Source organism: Chinchilla lanigera, unplaced genomic scaffold (genome assembly GCF_000276665.1).
Source record: "Chinchilla lanigera isolate Chin_1 unplaced genomic scaffold, ChiLan1.0 scaffold00081, whole genome shotgun sequence".
NCBI classification, from domain to species: Eukaryota; Metazoa; Chordata; class Mammalia; order Rodentia; family Chinchillidae; genus Chinchilla; species Chinchilla lanigera.
In genome coordinates, this window is record NW_004955482.1 from 6,766,918 (window position 1) to 6,786,968 (window position 20,051).

Sequence of the window (20,051 nt, forward strand, 5' to 3'; positions counted from 1 at the left end):
GGTGGGGAGCAGTATCAACTGTCTTCATTCGGAGTACCCACGGGCACCCGTGGAAAAGCCCTGCACTCTGCCAGGCGTAGATGCTTCAAGGTGAACAGGAGGGCTTCCCTTATAGGCTGCTCTGGGTATGAATCAAAGTGGCACTGGCTTTATGAGTAAGTACTAACGGATGTCACCCCCACACTGGGGGCCAAACCCAGGGGTGCTCCAGCGCCAGGCTACACGCACTTCACCCCTTTTACTTGGGGACAGGGTCTCGCTGAATTGCCTGGGTGGGACTAGAACTTGCGATCCTTGCCTTCCATGTCCTGGGATTGCAGGAGTGGGACACTGCCCAGGTTAGAGAGGGTGGGAAGAATGCGGGAGGACAGGAGGAAGCCCGCAGATCATCCGCTAACACGCTGCCATGTTATAGAGTGGCCTGAGCAAGCTTGGATGCGGTGTGGGGGGCTGGGGAGGTGCGCAGCCTGAGGTGGGGGCAGGAAGCGGACACCTAACCAGGTTCCCAAAGTGACAGTGTTGAGAGGAGGCGGCTTGGCAGGGCAGTGCCGGGGAAGCGGGCAGCATGGGCCCTGGAGATTGAGCCGGAGCTCTCCCCACGCAGTCCACGCAGCGTGCTCAGGGCCCGGAATGGTTCCGGGCATCTCTAGCTAAGTCGTTAGGGTGAAGCCAGAAGAAGATCAGCTTCATCTGAGTGAAGATACAATGTCGGCCAAGCACCTTTACAGAACGTCAGCTCACGCAATTGCCCTGTAACTCGGATGCATTTCCCATTACAATGCTCATTTCACAGATGAAAAGCTGAGAGTGCACCCGAGCGCTTTGTCCAAGGTCAGGTAGCTCACCAGGCTCTGGGGATTCAGGATGTTTTTGGTGTAAATGCTTCCGCTTTAGCAGAGGCTTCTCTAAGTCGTCACAAGCGTAAAAGCTTTGCCGGGACGGGGCCGCCTAAACGTGGGGCATCGGTATTCATTCTGCGCTCTGTCTCACTCAGCCCACGGCACGCAGGGAGCCCCGGAAGGGGCGACAGTGAAGCCAACAGGTCCAGCAGCCTCTCATCATTTCCCGCACCTATTCTGCTTCCCTCTTTGGGGCACCTCTAGATAGAATCTCCTGCCAAATAGTTTGTTTCCCATAAGTTGCAAGATGTGGGTGGTTAAAAAAAAAAAAAAAAATCAGCAGCATCAACCAGGAGAACTCTTGCAGCAGGCTGAACACAAAGGCCTGGAGTTCTGAACAAAGGGCAGGGTGAGACGGAAAGTAAATGCTGACACAGCCTCTCCCCAGCTGTGAGCTGGGGGTCTGAGGGCTGCCGAAAAGGTCATCTGTCTCTGCATCTTTGGGCAGGAAATGCTATTCAGTCTTCTCAGTGACTGATCACTTCGCAAGATTAATGGAAGCCTCTCCAACACGGGTCTCTGTTCTGACAGCACACAAAAAAAGTGAATCAAACTACTCTCTTACTCTGAAAGGTCAGCTGATTTTACAAAGTTCGAAACTTTTCTCCAGGACGTTTATCCCTGAGTATTCCTTTGTTAGGTGAAATCCCAAAGCGGGGGACACCTGAGGGTTTCAGGACATTTCTAAGCTTTTCTTCTGCCCCTACTTCATCTTCCAAAATAAATGCAAAGGGCATGGTCCTCCCTGAAGGGGTTAACTGCCAGCCTTCTCGTCTGTCCCTCGGGACTTGGCAACCAATGACAATGGAGCATGATGAAGTAATGCCTGGCCTTTTATTTCCATTGGCTAACACACTTGTCCATCAACCCAAAGATGCAAGTTTTTAAAGAATCTTTGAACTTTTATGACTCTCTTCCTGGCATTAACCCTTCAATTAACTTGCCAATTATTTCCAAGTTTCTTTCCAGTCTTCACACAGGAAGACAGATATGAAAGGCAAATTTTTAGCTAGAAAATTAAGTCTTCCCGAAGTAGCCACAGCCTGACAACCAGTCTGTGTATAATTTTCCTCTGCCTTACTTTTTAATTTCAGTCTGGAGGCACTCAGGGGTAAAAAAGGAAAGGAAAAAAAAGGTATTTGAGAACAACCACTTACCAGAAATAGCATGGTCTGTTGCTCCTTGGAATTAAAATAAAATACATTTTAAATCTCAAAGTAATACAAAATATGGCAAGTCCTAAGACTTGGAGAAAGTGCTGGGTGCTAGATGCACAACTCTTTATTGTATTTATTTTCTATGCCTCATTTGTTTTTTGGCCGTGCTAGGATTAAACCCTGGGCCTGCACATGGTAGGCACCCTACTCCTGCCCTCCTTCCTTTACGCTTCAAGTATTTGAAGATTTAAAAGCCTTATAGGTGTAAACAATAAATGAAACATAATTCTTTTTTGTGGGCCTGGGAACCTGCGGCCTCATGCATGCTAGGTGAGCACTTGCTTTATGCCAGTGACCATCCCAAGGTAGTATTTGGCATCGTTTTAAGGATGCCGTGGAATGTTGCAAACAGTATACACAGCTACCTGCTCACCTTTTTGCAGTGCAGGGATTGAACACTGGGGCTCGTGTGCTAGGCAAGTGCTCTACCACTCAGCCACTCCCCCCAACTCTATCTTATTCTTTGTAATGATTCAGTATTGTTTCATCAGGCACATGGTGATTTAGTGTCTCAACTTTTAAGACTGTTCTCTGGTTTGACTCCATCACGGTGCTTGAGTTTGTCCACAGGATTCCTGCCCCGAGTCCCGTTATCGTTATCTGTCCTTGAAAAGCTTATGTGCAAGATCTGGGCAGGTGGGCCAATCACATACCCAGCTGGCATCCCCAGGTTTCCTCTTGGTGCCATGGTCCTGGCAGGCACTCTGGGCCAGTCGGTTAGACTAACACTGCAAGCATTCACACCATACCAGATGGCCTCTTCCCACTGGGACCCTTCATTCATTCCGCAAATGTTCTGGAGAGGTCGATTATGGGGACCCAAGGCCAATTTAGACCTTGAGGTATATACAGCAATAAGATAAATAGTGCAAAACACTCTGGGGTTACACTGTTTAATTTTTATTAAAATTTGTGCTCGAGGTATAGTGCAATGGCAGAGGGCATGCTTAGCCTGTGTGGCCGTGGGTTCAATCCCCAGCACAATAACACAAAGACCTTTAATCCCAGTACCCATACTCCAAGTGCTCAAAAGCCAGGATTCGGGTAGAGGTGCCTGCCTAAGTGGAGATACACATTATTTCCAACATGCTCGATGGCACAGCCCTGCAGGGAGGCTTACGCAGCGTTCACCCTTGTGAGCTTTGGAGTCCTACAAGCGCTGGGTTCAAATCCTATGGCGGCTGTTTCACAGCTGTAAAATTTGTTCCAGTAACTTGATCTCTCTTTGAGCTTAAGCTTTGAAAGTGGGGAATTAAAACCCCTTCCTCACAGAGCTTTGGCAAGAATTCAGAGAGATAGGGGGCTGGGGATTTAGCTCAGCGGCACAGCGCCTGCCTGGCAAGTGCAAGGTTGTGAGTTCGATACCTGGTGGTGGTGGGGGAACAACAACAATAAAAAAAGAATTCAGAGAGATAACAAGAGTGAGGGGCCTTGCTTAAAAGCAAGTTCTCCTAAAGTCAGGAGCTACTGTAAGTGGAGAAAGCCTGGCTTTCTCTACAGTCTTGGGTTCTGGTCCTAAACTTGTTCCATCTTCAGGCCAGGCCCAGAGCATGCCCATCAGCACCAGCAGAGCTGTTCCTCCTCTCTTCTTCCTTCTCTGCCTCTGGGAGGAGAGGGGCTCAGTCGGCCTTTGAGGGGGGGAAGCACAATGAAATGAATGAACGGGATAACACAGGCAGGATTTGATTGGGCCTTTCGCAAGGAAGGTCCAGGAAGTCATTATTTGTTTCCCATACAACTGGCTTGCTGTTTTCCTACCCACCCCCCACCGCCCCTGGAAAAAGCATCTTTTGCATAAGGACCTTCAGCTTCTGGCAGTTTCCTTACCTATTTCCAGCTCTTAGGGACAATCGGCCAAGCTGGAGCTCACGGGTCTGGGCCCTTCTCCCTCTGGCCCAAAATAACCTCCTCCCCCACTTGGAGCAAATGCTTGGAATTCTTTTAACTGGAGTACAAAGCCTTTCATCTGCCAATTACTGATAAAGAGAAAATGCAAATATGCTGGGGAAGGTGATCCATCAAGAGCCCAACATTTATTGAGTGACCACTTAGGATGGAGGCAGGGTTAGGCGTTCTCGGGGAGTCAAAGGGGAACAAACCCTGGCGGCTCATTCTTTGCTCAGGTTTGCAGTTTCCTGCAGGTTTGTAAAGGGAGGGGATTAAATTAGGTGACTAGCCAAGCCCTTCCTGCCCTGACAGCCAGGAACTCCCCGCAGAAGTGATATATGGACCTGTTTTACACTCAGGTGGCTGCTGGTGGACCTTTTCCTAATGCTGCCAGCTTCTGGGGGCACAACACGAAGCTACATGGGGCGCAGGCAGATGAAGACCAAGCACCCTATTTTCCAGTCATTGCACTTTATCTACTTTTTACCACCCTGCAGCCCAGGAGCCCTCCTTGAGCAGTTTATTTCACTTTGCAGGGGCAGCGACAGCTGAAAGGCATGCACTAGTCTTGCTGGGCTCCGACTGGAGTCCCACTTGCAAAGCTGTGTGATCTGGGGTGAGTGGCTTTGCCTTTTCAGTCCCAGTTTGCTTGCTTGCAAAATAGGGAGTAGCACCGTGGGTTTCTCTAAAGGGGTCCTCTCTCTCTCAAAAGAAGCAAATAAAATGGTCCCTGGCTCTTGACAGGGCTGAAGAGCCCTCGCCCAAGCTCAGGGCTGCTCTGGCCGCAGCAGGGTCAAGGCGGGTGACGTCTATTCCGAGACACATTTCAGTGTTTGTTAGCTTTCTTCCTACTTAGGATTTTTACAGCTTGTGAACGTGGATTAAAACAAACTTCGAAAAGTTGCCTTCAGGAATGGGTGAAAAACACTACAGATGATGCGACAGGAAATTTTAAGGTGAGCGGAGGTGATGCCGCCTCTCAAGGTGACATACATGGTTTACATCTGATCTGGGTCAGGAGCCACTTCCTCCCCACATCTGTCTGGTTGCTTACTGACATGGAGGTGACACGGCGGAACAATCACACAGATGTGTGACTTCTCCGGACCTCAGCTTCCCAATCTGCAAAATGACCCCTCCAACTAGCCCACAGGGTTAATGGCAGAAATAAAGTGCCACGTTAAATTGGGCGCAGTGGCGCATGCTTGTAATCCCGGCTACTTGGGAAGCTAAGGCAGGAGGATGAAAAGTCTGAGGTCAGGCCTGGGTGTGGTGATGCATGCTTGTAATCTCAAGGTGAGGCAGGAGGATCGAAAGTTCAAACCCAATCTGGTCAATTTAGTGAGACTCTATTAAAAAAAGACAACAAAAAAAACCACCTGAGGATGTTTCTCAGTGCAAAGGCCCTACATTAAATTCCCAGTACCACACCAAAAAATAAAAATTAAAAGAAAAAAAACATAGTATTTTTTGAAAGTGCCTAGGGTAAGATCCTGGCAAGATTCTAACCTCAGCCGGGCGTGGTGGCGCACACCTGTAATCCTAGCACTGGGGAGGCTGAGGCAGGAGGATGGTTGCGAGTTCAAGACCAGCCTGGGCTACAAAGTGAGCTCAAGGCCAGTCTGGACTGCACAGCGAGACAATGTCTCAAAAAAAAAAAAAAAAAAAAAAAAACCATCTCAAAAAAAAAAGAAAAAAAGAAAGAAAGCAGCAGTGTAGACCCGCGTTCCCTGAATTTAGTCCTCAGCACTGCAAAAACAAAACATGTTAATGCCTGCTACTGTCTATGGACATATGATGATTTTATTGTGGCCCTTGTGCCATGTTATCTTATCAGGATGTGCCCCCAAGACCAGACCCTGCATGGCACAGGAGTTGGGCTACAGGAAATTCAGGATCAGCTTTTCTTAAAACTGAAGTGGACCTGAGTGATGCACGTGACGGGATGGCAAGGTCCACCGGGGAAGTCACAGGCCCTAGGGTGGAGGGCAGGGGACCTCCGGCAGCTAGGGACATGCCAAATGCGCAGGAAGGGTGCCCATCCCTCCGCTAAGAAGCAGTGCGCGATCAAATCAAGGTGCGCCCCAAGCTTCTGTGCCCCCTCCCGGACAACCTCACGCCTTCACACCACTTTTATACAGAGCCAACACGGCTTACCTTTGGCTCGTTTGGGAGCTGCGTTAGGAGCGCTAGGTCCGATTCTGTGGGTATCTCCTTCCTGAACGTCAATTTCTTCCTCCTGAGGAACGCAAGGACCTTTACAAAAAGTCCAACTTATGTTTCAGGGCTGGTTGCCTATTAAAGGACTCCGCCGAGGCGAGCAGAATGAATGAATGAAAAGGCAGCGGCTTCCGGTCAGCTGCGGTCTGAAGCAGCTTTGGTCTGGTTGTATTTCCTGTACCTGTAGGTGCGTGTGGCCCAATTATCTTTCAGTTCAGGGAGTTTAAAAGTTATGCAGACCATCCAGATACGGAGCTGCGCCAATTTGCTTCTGGCCCCGCAAATGCCCCTTCCATATGGCAAGTTCGCAAACGGGGATCTGGACAGGATCGCCCCTCCCCCTCCGAAAGACATGAAGTAGAAAAAAAAATTACATATACAAAATGCTTTGTATGTGGGTCGCCAACGCAGGTAATTGGATCGAGTGTCTGAAGAAAGCCGTGGGTAAAGGAGCAGGGACTGAGGTGGGGGGTCGTTTTGGGGGGGGGTGCCAGGCCCCGGGGGCTTCCTCGCCAGCAAGCTCGGCTTGCATTTCCGCGCCTCCCGCTGAGGCCAGCCGTGCAAATCTGCACCTCCCTCCCCACCCCCTCCTCCTTCCCTCCCTCCTGCCCCGCCATCGCCGGGATGCGCCCGCCGCCTGCAACTCAGCCCTCCAAAAGTCAGCTCTGCACACAACTCCGGGGCGGCGGCGGCGCCTGCGTGCAGAGGCGCACTCGTGACCCAACAACAAAACAGCGATGCCAGGGCGCTAACGGCGCCCGGTGCCTCCCGAGCTCCCTCCCCGCCCCGCACCTCCTCGGGCCCCCGCCCCCCAGGCCCCCATCCCGGCCTGAACGCCCCCCCACACTCGCCCGGCCGCGGGCTGCGAGCGCGATCGGCAACAATGTTTACGTTCCGGGGATTATGACGTCGACGCCTCCCCCCCCAACTGCTGAAAATGGTTTCCTAGGACTTTGCAAACGGATCTGCCTAAGTGTTGGTGCAAAACTTTGTAGATCTCGGCTCTGGCTTGCTCTATTTATTTATTTTTTGGTTTGTTTTCTTTGCTCTTCCCTCCTCCCCCCCTCCGCCAAAATGCAGGGGGCAGGGGTGTTGACAATTAATTGGTGAACTCTCCTAAAAAAATGGAGGCAGAGAAAGACTCTGGAAGAAGATTGGTGTGTAGCTTTTTTTTTTTTTTCAAATCTGTATCTGGTATACGATAGATCTATTTTTAATTTTTTTTTTTCTTGGTTGTTTCTTGCTGCCTTTTCTTTCCTTTTTTTTCTGTGTTTTGCAAGAGGACCGGAAAAAAATAATAAATTGCATGCAAAAGGAAGCAAGCCGCTTACTCCTCCAGTCCCTTGTGAGGCTCAGAGTCTCAGACACTTAAGTGGGGAGGTGGTAGCGCGGAAAGGCGTAGAGGGGGGCTGAGCGGGCTCGGGGTTCGCCCGGATTCCGGGGGCTGCGGGGCCGGGCGCCGGAGGGAGGAGGCAGGGGATGCGGGGAGTGGTGGGGGAGTCTCCTTAGGAAGTGAGTGTGCGCGCGCGCTCGTGGGGAGATGAGGCAGCTGCTGGTGCGTTTTGGGGTCTCAGATGGGAGCTTTGTGGCGGGCCGTCTGCCTCTCCCCCTCCCAAGCCCGGGACCTCTTCCTCTCACCTTCTCTTCTTGAACTGGCGGTCGGTCGGCGGGGGCGGCTGGGGTCTCAGCCCTTCCATTTCAGCTTTCCAGCTCCCGCGGTAGCTCGGGGGCGGCTCCAGCCTCAGCGCTGCCGCCGGCCCCCGGTTCCGGCTTCCCGGCTCTGCCGCCGCGGCCGGCGGGGCTGCTGCGAGCGCCGAGCCCGGCGCCGCTGCGGCTCCTCCCGGGGCCTACATCTGCCCCGCCGGCCGGTGCTCGGAGCCCCCTTCGCGGGTTACATAACCAGGCGCCCAGCTGGGTGGGCAAAGCTCGGCACATCCCGGGGTGGGGGGCAAGGGAGAGCCCCTAGATGCCCCTGCTCTGGCTTCCAAAGATGCAGGAGGGGTGTGCTTCGTGTAGGGCGCAGCCGGACCCTCGGGGCGTGGGCCCCTCTCCTTTTCCTGCTTTTCAGCATCTTTGGCATTTGCGCAAAGTTGTTCAGATTGCAGTGGTGGGGTGCAGGGGGGCGCGCGGCTCCTGCACCTGTTCGTGCTGGGCCCACGGTTACAGGAGACCCCCAGTTCCCTCAGTAATGTCCCGGGCTCTCTGGTTGGGTCCCCGCAGCGTCCGATTGACCGCCAGAGATACGACGAGAACGAAGACTTGTCGGACGTGGAGGAGATCGTCAGCGTCCGCGGCTTCAGCCTGGAGGAGAAGCTGCGCAGCCAGCTGTACCAGGGGGACTTCGTGCACGCCATGGAGGGCAAAGGTGAGGCGCCCCCTCCCCGGGCCGCCCTCCGCCGCGGGCCGCGTGCACGTGGGGAGGGAGCTGCCGGTGGCTGGGTTCGTATTTCGCGCCCGCGTCCCCCATTCCAGGGGATCCGGTGACGAAACGAGGCCGAGCACTGGGGGGTGGGGTGGGGTGGCGAGGGAGGAGGGCAGGCGGGAAGGGGGCCGGGCACGGGCCTAGGCCCAGCCTGCACCCACCACCAGCCCCGGATGGGCAGAGCCTGGTGGCTGCGGACGCAGGGGGACCTGGGGACGGACACTCGGAATGAGAGGGGGTGGGAGCTCCGCGTCCTCCCCCTCCCCAGCCGGTCGCGCTCCCTGCGCTGGCTGAGGTGCAGTTGCCGGGCTGGATGGCTGCTGGGGCGCCCCTGGGATACCCCTGGGGTGTGGGGGCTGAGGCCCCCCGAGGCTTGAAGTCTCTCAAGTCCCTGTACTTCTGAACCCTTCTATTTAGAAACTGGCAGAGCCCCGGTTGCGGGGCCTTTGGATCATTGGGGTGATACCCCTGCAGGCCTGGCCTCTGGTGAGCCCAGTTGCCTCGTGGGCCACTGCCAGCTTGAGCAGGGACCCGTTGCTCTCAGTTGCTGGTTGTTGGCCTGAACCCCATGGAAGCCTGAGGCCTCTGGCTGCACCCCTGACAGTTTGAAGCAGCCAGTGGGGTTATGGGTGACTTCCTTTTAGGCTTAAGGGTGAGATCCCTGTCCCCTGACAGTTTGAAGGCCGGGATCGGGATCCGGGCATCACTCCGAGAAACAGTCTGTCTTAGGCCTGAGGTCCTTGGTCTCCGGCTCCTCCAGTGCAGAGCACTTTTGGAAAGCCACCTGCAGGACCTGGGTTTCTGTCTGGCCCTCCTACTAGGAGAGAGGCTGGGGTGCCCCCCAGATGTTGGGGTGCTGCTCCTGCTTAGGTCTGTGGCTTCGAGAGCCCTGACCTGAGTGAGCCTGGGGTTGAGCATGGTCTCGGGTCCTGGAGCCCGACCTGGAAGATGCCTTTGGAGTGTGGAGATGCCTTTGCCTGCCCTGGCTGCCTTTGCTTCCTGGGCTGTGGGGTCCTTGTCTCTCCTCGCAAAAGTTTGAGTTTTAGTTACTCGGTGTCCATCTTGTGCATCCCCACACCCCTGCCCCTCGAAAAGCCCCTTCCTCTGGGTGAGCTGACAGCTGGGCAGGCGCCTCCCTCCAGGTTCTGGTTGAGTGGCTGGGGCCATGGGTTACCCCCAAGCCACTGTCCCGGCTTTGCATTTTTGAAGTTTCTCTTTTGTACTGGTTGCCTCCTGGGGCACTGGGCTGGGTGGGTTGGGGGAGAAGAGGCGGGAGGGAAGAAGACATTTTTCCCAGCCTGCCCAGTCCAAGAGCAGGGTGCCAATCCCAGCTGCATTTAAATTTCCTCCACATAAATTGGATTTCAGCCCCCCTAACACACACGCTGTACTGAGGCGTTTGGCAGAGCCTATGAGAAAATACTATGCAAACTTCCTAGTTATTTGTCAGGAATCGTCAGCCTAGGATTTCAGATTTTTTTTTTTCAGGGTCATTTAAGGAAGTTGAAGCAGGGGGTGGGGGTGGGGGGCAGGTAGGCAGGGTTGCCAGGGAGAGAACCCTACGGGGCATCTGCGAAGCTGCTGTCCTGGTTCCTTTCAAAGGACAGGGCCTTAGGGTTTTGCTAGTTAATTCAGATCTGGCCCCAAAACTCAAGGGAGGAGCTCAGAAACTGAAGGAGCCCTTAGCGTGGATTCAAAATAGAAGCTTCTTAAACTTCCCTTCCTTTAAATCCTTAGGAATCCCCATTCACCGCGAGCCCCTGGGGATGGGAGCCGCTGAGGTCAGGGCTTTCCCTGCGTCGGGTTTTGTTCTCTCTCTTCTGAGCCAGTTGCCCGGGCTGCCTCCTCCCCCAAGGCTGCCCGGGGGAACCATTTCTCCGGGCAGCAGCAGCTCCAGGGGCCGGGGACTCCTCTCTCTCCCTCTGACCAGCCAGGGAGGGCTTGTGGCCTCCAGGATTGCTGTAGCCCCTTGAGGGTTTGGGGAACAGGAGGACTCATCTCAGCGTCTTTCACCTCCCCGTTCAGAGGCGTGGGGTCCGATCTCTACCGGTTTGGGGATTGAGGACGGAGAGCAGTTAGTCCCAGGCCTCCTTGGTTCTCAAGGGCTTTGGGGGAGGATGTAGGGTCTGCACCAGGGCGATGCCGGGCGGAATCTACCCTGTGGGCTTTTCTTTGGGCTCCTCGTGCCCCTCGCGCAGTCCACCTGGAGCGCATCCCTCTTGGTTATCCAGTTCCAGCAAGTCCTGTGATGCCCCAGCAGAATTCCTCTCCGGAGACAACAAAGCTGTGCCCAGTTCCCTAGTTATTTTGGCACCAAATACACAGTTTCCAGGGAAACCGGCTTCCCCCCTCCCCTTTTCCATGCAGGATATTACAATAAGATTTTCACTGACGTTCAGCGGCAGGGAGAGCCCTCCTCCCTGCCTCTCCTCTTGGGGCTTCAGATCCTCCCAGGTGGCGTCCTTCAGTTTTGTGGTCCCTTTCCTCTCCGAGCTCAGCCTGCAATGCATTTGTCTGTCTGTTCCCGCGTCTCTCCCAGCAGTAGCTGGGCTTGTTCAGCGTGGGCCTTTCTGAGTCTCCTCCCCAGCCCTGGCTGGCCCGGGGCTGTTCATTGACAAGTTTGAACCCGTGGGGCGCGCGGAGAATGGCTGAGTAGGCGGAGGAGCCAACTGTGGGCCTGGCCTCTCGTGGGCTTTGCGCCCCATCGTCCCACAAGCTCCTGGCCTTGGAGCCAGCGTCTGTGTCCAGCAGGTCCCTGCCCCTTCCTCTGTCATTTCTCTTCCGATAGATCGTGGTTCATTTGCTCCTGAATAACTTAACCAACTTGTTTTAATTCAAATATCCAAACAGATTTCAACTATGAGTACGTACAGAGAGAAGCTCTCAGGGTACCCCTGATATTTCGAGAAAAGGACGGACTAGGAATTAAGTAAGTTGTTGAAACTCATTGCTTCTTCTGTCTTCCTCCCTAACACAGTGATAGCTTGGGGATGGATTTCTTCTTGTTCTTCCCGCTGCTGCTCACCGCACAGGGCCTTCCCCGTGACCTGGCAGTAGCATCTCCTGACCAGAGGAAAGGGTGTCTTTCTCAAGCATTCGGGCAGTGAGGACGTAGGGTGCTTAAGCGGTGATGCCCCCCCATGTGCCCTGGGTCCATGCCACGGCCTTCTGCTGAGAAGGGTAGCTCTCCTCCTCTCCTAATCTCAAACTGGCAAACTGAGGCAGAACCTGCGCTGTGGCCCTGGAAGGCGATGTCTTCAGAGACTGGCCAGTGTGCAGAGCGGGCCCTTGCAGAGGACTCATTGCCAGGGGTCTGCAGGACCTGCAGGTAGGAAAGAGACCGAGGCAGGCTGGAAGAACAGGTTCTACCCTTGGCGGAGGTCGGGGTCGGGGGAGGCGCACGGTGTCACCCCAGGCTGCCTCTCCAACGCCTCCTGCCAGACACGGAGTGGGAATTTAACCTTCAGCGTCTCGCTTAATTAGCAGCGTCCCCTCGGTCATTGCAGCAGCTTTAGCAAATCCCTGGACCTGTAGGGTGTGTGGCTTTTTTCCCCTGGGAACTGGAAGCAGTCCCTCCCACTTTCTGCGCAGCTTGGCATGGAGAATTTTCCAGGGGGAGAGCCAGCCGCAGAGGCTGCCCACCCGAAGGAAAGCAGGCATTTGGCCCTTGACCCGCTCTTCAGGCTTCCTGGTGGAAGCGGGCCGGCTGGACGGCGATGTCTTGTCCTCTGCTGAGATTCAGGCTTTTTTGCCTCTTGGGGTGGGGAAGGGGCTCCATGGTTTTGGGGTGATCCTGTGTTGGGGCGCCCCAGCCTCCCGCCCTCCCTCCCTCTGTGTTATCTCTTTTCAACTTCCCCAGTGGAGCGCGGGGAACCCTCTCGGAAGAGTGGCTTCCCCGGGCCCAGGGCGGAGTCCGGCTCCGCCGTTCCCGGCCCCTCACCCGCGTCTGTGCTTCTCTTTCTCCAGGATGCCCGACCCTGATTTCACAGTTCGGGACGTCAAGCTCCTCGTGGGTAAGTGGCTGGCTCTGTGCGTGGCTCAGAGAGGGTGCAGGAGGGAGCCGGAGAGAGGAGGGGCAGAGGCCGTCACCGTCCGCCCTTTTAGACTTGTCCCTGCCCTTGAAAAGGAGGTGTCCTCGGGAGGGGACAGGAGCAGGTGTGAGCTGCAACTGTCAGTTGTTCTCCGTCCTCGGTTCTGGACGACAGGTCAGGTTGCAAAGTCCTAGGGAGCCCTAGCAGAGAGCGTTCGCGGTGCGGTTTTATGAGGCCGACCTGGAGTGAAGCCGCCAGCTTGGGTGTCAGCGGCGCAGTCTCAGATCTCTCCTCTGTGTTTGTTTGTAGGTTGCTGGGTAAACACTGGGTGCTCCGTGACCCCTAAAAGACTTTCAGACTCTGACTTCCTCAGAGTTCCAGAGAGGCCTGGGGTGGGGCCTGGCACTCGGTGCCCTGCCAGTGCCCGGCAACTCCCTGAGCACCTGCCGTGTGGCACGTGACTTAGTGATCCCTACTTCTGACCAGGTGGCAGGTGGCATTTCAGATCGCACCGGAAGTAGTTCCATACCTACCTGGAAGACTTCTTGCCTACAGGGTGGGCTGGGAATCCCGCAGACGGGGTCCCTGCCCTCCTGCTGGGGAGAAAGGACGTTTTCACTGATAGCTCAGCAGGTGTAAAGGCCCACAAGGGCGGGATGAGTGTGGAGTGCGGAGACTGCAGAGGGCAACGGGAGATAGGAGAGGGAGCAGAGGCCGCAGAGCCTGGGCAGTAGGGCCTGTGGGCTCCGGAGGGAATTTGGCTTTGACTTTTAGTGCAGTGGGGAGAGTAAAAGTAGGGTGACAGGGTTCCTATGTGATTTGATTATTTCCTTACAGTGGGGGCATACTATATTTTTGCAGCACTAGGGATGAATCCCTTAGGAATGCTAGGCAAGTGCTCTACCACTGCGCTGTATCTATCTCCAGCAGTTTCTTCTTTTTTTTTCCAGCTGTTTCTTTTTTTTTTTCTTTTTTTCCCTTTGGCACCAGGAATTGAACTCAGGACGTTGTGCTCGCCAGGCAGGTGCTTGTGCCGCTGAGCTACATCTGCGGCCCCAGCCATTTATTTTTACTTATTTATTTATTTTTGTCTTTTTGAGACAGGGTCTCACTATGCAGTTCAGGCTGGCCTTGAGCTCACTTTGTAGCCCAGTCTGGTCTCAAACTTGCAACGATCCTCCTGCCTCAGCCTCCCAAGTGCTGGGATTACAGGTGTGCACCACCATGCCCGGCCCAGCCGTTTCTTTTTTTTTTTTGTCTTTTTGAGACAGGGTCTCGCCATGTAGTTCAGGCTGGCCTTGAGCTCACTTTGTAGCCCAGTCTGGTCTCGAACTTGCAACGATCCTCCTGCCTCAGCCTTCTGAGTGGTGGGAATACAGGCGTGCGCCAGCATGCCCGGGCAGCCGTTTCTTTTTGAAATTTCATTTTGAGACTGGGTTTGGCCAAGTTGCCCAAGCCGGCCTTGAACTTCTGATCCCCTTGCCTCAGCCTCCTGAGTAGCTGGGATGACAGATGTGTGCCACCATGCCCAGACACATGTTTTAAATGGAGATAAAATTCATGTACCGTAAAATCCCCCTTTGAACCATCTTCAAATGTACGACTCACTGGCTTTTAGTATCTGCCCACCGTTGCCATGTGAGCATCGCCGCTATTTACAGACCCCTTCTGCCGAAAGTGAACCCTGTACCCTCCGAGCCTCCTCTCCTGTTCCCTGGCGACCATGAATTTGCTTTTCTCCACATCAGACTTTCCTGCTCTGAGCCTCGTATATAAGTGGAATCAAATAATATTTGACGCCTTGCATCTGGCTTTCCCTCAGCACATTTTCAAGGTTCACCTGTGTTGTAGCCTGTGTCAGTGTTTAGTTCTCCTTTTTTTCCTCCTTTAGTTTTTTGTTATTTTGAGACACGGCCTGTAGCCCAGCCTGGTCTCGAACTTGTGGCAGTTCTCCTGTCTCAGCCTCCCAAGTGCTGGGATGATGCGTGTGCATCAGCACGCCCGGCCTACTGCTTTTGCTTCTTTTTTTTTTCCCCTTTGATTCTAGCGATTGAACCCGGGCCTTGTGCATGCTAAGAATGTGCTCCACCGCTGAGTGCGTAACTAGTGACTGAATACGCCCCTGTGCAGATGGGCCACATTTCCTTGCCACTTACTCATTGGTGGATGTATTAGTTCTTTTGCTCTTCGGCTCTTCTGAGTAATGCGGTGACTTGCTGTACAACCTTTTGTGTGAGCATATACTTTATGCTGTGTTTAGTACTTAGTACTTTGTTTTAATACTTAGTTTTGTGGGTTTTTTTGCCTTGATCTTTTTTATTTTATTTATTTGTTCGTTTATTTTTAATTTTATTTATTTATTTATTTTTGCGGTCCCGGGGATCGAACTCAGGACCTTGCGCTTGCCAGGCAGGCGCTTATGCCACTGAGCTATATATCCCCAGTCCTTGATCTGTTTTAGACAAGTTCTCGCTACGCAGTTCAGGCTGCCCTTGAGCTCACTTTGCAGCCCAGCCTGGACTCGAACTCGTAACCACCCTCCTGTCTCAGCCTCCCGAGTGCTGGGATTACAGGCGTGTGCCACCACGCCCGGCCTGTGTAGTACTTAGAAGGAGGATGACTGGGTCACATGCTGCCTTTAATCGTCTTCTGTTGCTGTAACAGAATATCTAAAGCTAGGTAATTTACAGAGAAAGGAGGTTTGTTTTGTTTCATGGTTCTGGGGCTTAGGAAATTAAGAGCCTGGTGCTGACATCTTCTTGGCTTCCGGTGGGTGCCCTATCTGTCGTCAGCTCATGGCAGAAACAGGCAGGGTGAGCGCGGGAGAGGTGGAGCCTGCTATGGAAGGACCTGCTGTGGTGGTGACCAATCCGGTCCCCTGCGAAACACGTTAGGCTACTGCTGAGGAATCTCCTCCCTCCACCCAGACGCCTCCCACCAGCCCCCACCTCCCATGAAGCCGGGTGGAGGGATTAAAGTTGCCACACAGGAACTGCTGAGGGCCACTGTCAAACCAGAGCTCTCGGGACCGAGTTTAACTTCCCCCAGAGCAACTGTGCCGTTTACTTTCCCATCAGCTCTGTGTGAGGACTCGGGTTGCTCTTCTTGCCAACAGTCGTTATTGTCTGCTTTTGTTTTCCCTTTGGAGATAGATTCGGTTTTGGTTTTTTTTTTTTTGGAGATAGAGTCTTAATGTGGTGCCCAGGCTGGCCTTAAACTCCTGGGCTGAGGTGACCCTCCTGCCTCAGCCTCCCAAGTAGCTGGGACTGCCAGATGCATAGTAGTACCTGCCGCTTTCTGTCTGTGATTTTGACAATGGCCATGCTGGTGGGCCAGAAGTGGTGTGATGGAATCGAAAGTTTATAAAAGTCCACTCTGGGGCCTGTATGGAGGGTGAGGGCAGCTGCCCAGTGAGGTTTCTGATGATCCAGGCAGACTAACTGGCACAGAAGGATGGGCAAAGAGCTGGGAATGGTGGCAATCCCAGCACGAGGCTGAGGCAGGAGGATCATTGCGAGTTTGAAACCAGCCTGGGCTACAAAGTGAGTTCAAGGCCAGCCTGAACTGCGTATTGAGACCCTGTCTCCAAAAAAAAAAGCTTTTATTTCTCCTTAAATCTGGATTCTAGAAATCGTGAAGGAAGTGAGTGTCACTGCAAAGGGGATGTATGGCCCCAGCAGGGGCAGAGGAGAGGTGGGCCTCTTAATCAGGCTGGTGCAGGGCAGCTGGGCCCGCTGCCTCCAGCCTGGCCTTTGATGTTAGACACCCTCACCTTGAGGCTTTCCTCTCTGTGTGGTTTTGTGCAAGCTGCTTAACCCACCTGTGCCTCAGGTTCTTCGTCTGTGTAGTGGGGTAGTGATGGAGTCCACCTCAGGATAGGGCTGTAGTGTAAGAACTTGAATGAATGTATGCTTAGCGTCATGACGGAGGAGGAGTGCTCAGTAAATGGTTTCTTCTTCTTATTGTTATTATTACTATTTTTGTGGTGCTGGGGATCAGACCCAGGGCCTTGTGCGTGCAAGGCAAGAACTCTACCACTGAGCCACATCCCCAGCCCCTTGATGTTATTTATTATGATGGCCAGACATCCAAGTAGTGAGAGTCTCTTTATTATTATTATTTTTTACTATTTTCTTTTTTGGTGCAGGCAGTCAAACTCAGGGCCTTGGGCTTGCCAGGCAGGCGCTGCGCCGCTGAGCTACATCCCTGGCCCGAGAGTCTTTACGAGGAAGCTTTAAAACCAGGTTCTCAGATCTGGGGTTCAGCGGCTGGGGATGTAGCTCAATGGCACAGCACTTGGTGCAAAGTCCTGGGTTTGATTTCTGGCACCAAAAAAAAAAAAAAAAAGTGAGCTCAAGGGCAGCCTGAACTGCGTAGCGAGACTGTCTCAAAAAGACAAAAAAAGAAGATCCGGGGTTCAGACAACAACATAGCAACCTTAGTATCTTCCTTTTTTCCTTCTTTCCTTCCACTTCTTCCTCTCCTTCCTTTCCCTTTTTCTTTTCCTTGAAACAAGGTCTTTTTTTTTTTTTTTTTTTTGGGTTTTTCTCCGGTACCGGGAACCGAACTCACGACCTTGCGCTTGCCAGGCAGGCGCTTTTGCCGCTGAGCTAAATCCCCAGCCCCCTTTTTCTTTTCCTTGTACTGGGGATTGAACCCAATGAAGTGCTGAGCCGTGTTTCCAGCCCTTTTTGTTATTTTATTTTGAGACAAGTCTTGCTGCGTTGCCCAGGCTGGCCTTGAACTTGGGATCCTTCTGCTTTGGCCTCTGAGATTAGGTGTGTGCTACCACGCTGGGCGTACAGCTTTCCTCAGCGCGTTGCCTGCCGGACCCTTCTGAGACCCTTTCTGCGTCCTCTGTGGTTTTTCGATGCTCTGGGTGTGTCCAGGCTGCCGCCCTTCCCTTGAGCCTCGTTTCTGTCTCGTCCCGAATGGCCCAGGACGGCGGGCGAAGTGAGGACAGTGAGCCTTCTCCGCATCTCTTGCTCGTTTCTGTGGCGATCAGATGTCTGATGAATAATAAATGCTTTGGGGAGACAGGTGAGCCCTGGCGTGGCCAAGGACGCTGGTGGCTGCGGTGAGGCTGTGTGTTACAATGCCCACTTTCCACTCAGTCTGCACCGGCTTCCGGAGGTGGTAATAGGCACATTTGTCATACATGACAGAAGTGACAAATGTGGCCCAGGCCGGCCTAAGCCAAACGGAATTCATTGGCCTGTGTAGTAAGTCCAGGTACATGAGGCCTGGGCGCTCCAGAATGAGCCGCGGAGGCCGCCTCCATTGCTCCCTCTGCTGCCCTCTTTGCTTCGTCTTCCGGCCCTGTTTCCAGGCCCGCGTCCCCTCTTGTGGCAGCAGGCTCACGCCCTCCCGGTCTGGGGTCCTCCTCCCCGACTCTGGCCTTCCCTGCGTGCATGCGGTTTGCGCTGATCGGCTCGGCACAACCCCAGCGCTGGAGCTGGTGGCTGAGCAGTGACTCTTCGGAGTTGTCGTGTGACAGAGGCAGGTGGGCAACATATATTGGGAACTTTGAGCTGGGCATGGTGGTGTGCGCCTGCCATCCCAGCATTCGGGAGGCTGAGGCAGGAGGACAGCCTAGAGTTCAAGGCCAGCCTGAGCTGCATAGTGAGGTTAGGATCAGCCTGAACTACAAAAAGACCCTGTCTCAACAAAAAGAAAATTGAAAACAGAAAGACATTTTTCACTTTATATATTACGCTTATCAAACCTCTTTGTTGAAGTATGTTATACATATAGGTAGGTCCACAGACGGAGGTGAATGGCTTCATCTGAGCTTGTGGGACACATCAGGGTAGCCACCACTCCGGACCTCCTCCTCTGTTCCCACGCAGCCCTCCGTACCCTCTGTGGTTACTTGACGTGGGTGAGCTTTGCCTATTTTCCAGCTTTATGTCTGTGAATCATACGGGAAGTTCACCTTCGGTTTTAGCTTCTCTCACCCAACTTTGTTTTTTTGTTTTGTTTTTTGGAGACAGGGTCTCCTCATGCAGTTAGGGCTGGCCTTGAATTCGCTTTGTAGCCAGGTGGACCTGAAACTCACAGTGATCCTCTTGCCTCAGCCTCCTGAGTGCTGGGATTACAGGAGTGCACCACCACACCTGGCTTTTCACCCAGCTTTGTATTCATGAGATTCATCCACATTGTTTTTTTTTGTTTTTTTTTTTTTGAGACACTGTCTCGTTTTGTAGCAGGCTGGCCTTAAGCTCACTTTGTAGCCCAGGCTGGCCTCGAACTTGCAACGATCCCCCTGCCTCAGCCTCCCGAGTGCTTCATCCGTATTGTTTGTTGTGTGTAATGGTGGAGATATTTTCATTGCTGTTTAGTTTCCCATTATGTATTTGCCAGTGTATTCATTCTACTGCTGATGGGCATTTGGGTGGCTGTCAGTGAAGGCTCTATGGAGAGTGCTGCTGTGAACATTTCCAGAACATTCCAGAACCTTATTTTGGCGAACACGTATGTTCATCACCTTTCAGTTGTTGGGACCAAAATGCCCAATAGACAGACGCAGCTTGGAGGAGGAGAGGGTTATTCGGCTCATGGTTCCAGAGGTCTCAGTCCGTGGTCAGCTGGCTCCTAGGCAGAGGTGGCAGGTGGAAGGGCCTGGCGGAGGAACCGTGCTCACCTTGGGGCAGCGGGGAAGCAGCGAGGGAGGGAGGGGGCCTGAGGAAGGGGCCAGGGCCAAGACCCACCCTTCAAAGGTGCAGCCTTGTGATCTGCGCCCCCCAGGTGGGCCCTACCTCCTGGGAGCTTTGGCTGTGAGCTCCATGGGGGCCCTCACTGGTGCGGGGAGCGCCCCGTGACGCAGTCAGCATCTGAAAGCCCATCTTGAACACGTGAGCTTTTGGGGGACATTTTAGATCCAGACCCTGACACTGCGGATGCCCTGGCGTTGGGCAAGGGTGTGTGTGTGTTTGGTTTTAGTCAGACCTGTCAAATCACTGTCCCGAGGAGCTGCTGTGGTTTCGGGCACTCTCCGTCCTCCCCAGGGGTCAATGGTTTTATTCTTCTTTAGGCCGTTCTCCCACGCTGGTATCTCACTATGGCTGTAGTTTGCGTTTCACTAATGACTGATTAATTCAGCTCCACCTCCTATGTATTCGGATAGCCTCTTTGTAAATGTTAGATCGGGTCCTTTCTTATTTATCTATTTATTTGTACTGGGGATTGAACCTAGGGCCTTTGCACTGAATTGTAACCCCAGCTGTTTTTATTTTTTGGGACAGGATCTTGCTCAGTTGCTAAGTTACCCAGCTAAGTTTGAACTAGTGATTCTCCTGCCTCAGCCTCCCAAAGCACTGAGGTTACAAATGTATGTTGCCATGCCCAGTTTTCTTTTCATTTTTTTTTTTTTTTT

At 53.3% G+C, this 20,051-nt stretch overlaps 1 protein-coding gene and 1 long non-coding RNA gene across 13 annotated transcripts in view; one reads left to right on the forward strand and one right to left on the reverse strand.

Moving 5' to 3' along the window:
* Positions 1–2,993: 2,993 nt before the first annotated feature.
* LOC102016711 lies at positions 2,994–7,950 on the reverse strand. Of its 3 annotated transcripts, none has more exons than XR_263844.1 (3): positions 7,862–7,950; positions 6,161–6,242; positions 2,994–3,744 (listed from the first exon to the last, which is right to left on the reverse strand). It is a non-coding gene; the product is annotated as an uncharacterized LOC102016711 (long non-coding RNA). The 3 variants fall into 3 exon arrangements; XR_001230985.1 differs by having other exon boundaries at positions 6,161–6,404; positions 7,862–7,940; XR_263843.2 differs by lacking the exon at positions 7,862–7,950 and adding an exon at positions 6,598–7,057.
* Kdm2b (lysine (K)-specific demethylase 2B) overlaps positions 7,104–20,051 on the forward strand; it is a 111,093-nt gene continuing 98,145 nt past the window's right edge. For 2 of the 10 annotated variants that reach the window (XM_005403116.2, XM_005403118.2), the window contains exons 1-4: positions 7,104–7,198; positions 8,444–8,588; positions 11,496–11,574; positions 12,612–12,658. In XM_005403116.2, the coding sequence (XP_005403173.2) occupies positions 7,127–7,198; positions 8,444–8,588; positions 11,496–11,574; positions 12,612–12,658 (343 nt within the window). In that variant the 5' untranslated portion in view covers positions 7,104–7,126. Of the gene's footprint in view, positions 7,381–7,514; positions 7,569–7,618; positions 7,779–8,051; positions 8,139–8,443; positions 8,589–11,495; positions 11,575–11,961; positions 12,406–12,611; positions 12,659–20,051 lie in introns of those variants that run through there. The other 8 variants (XM_005403117.2, XM_005403119.2, XM_005403120.2 and 5 more) reach the window with 8 other exon arrangements.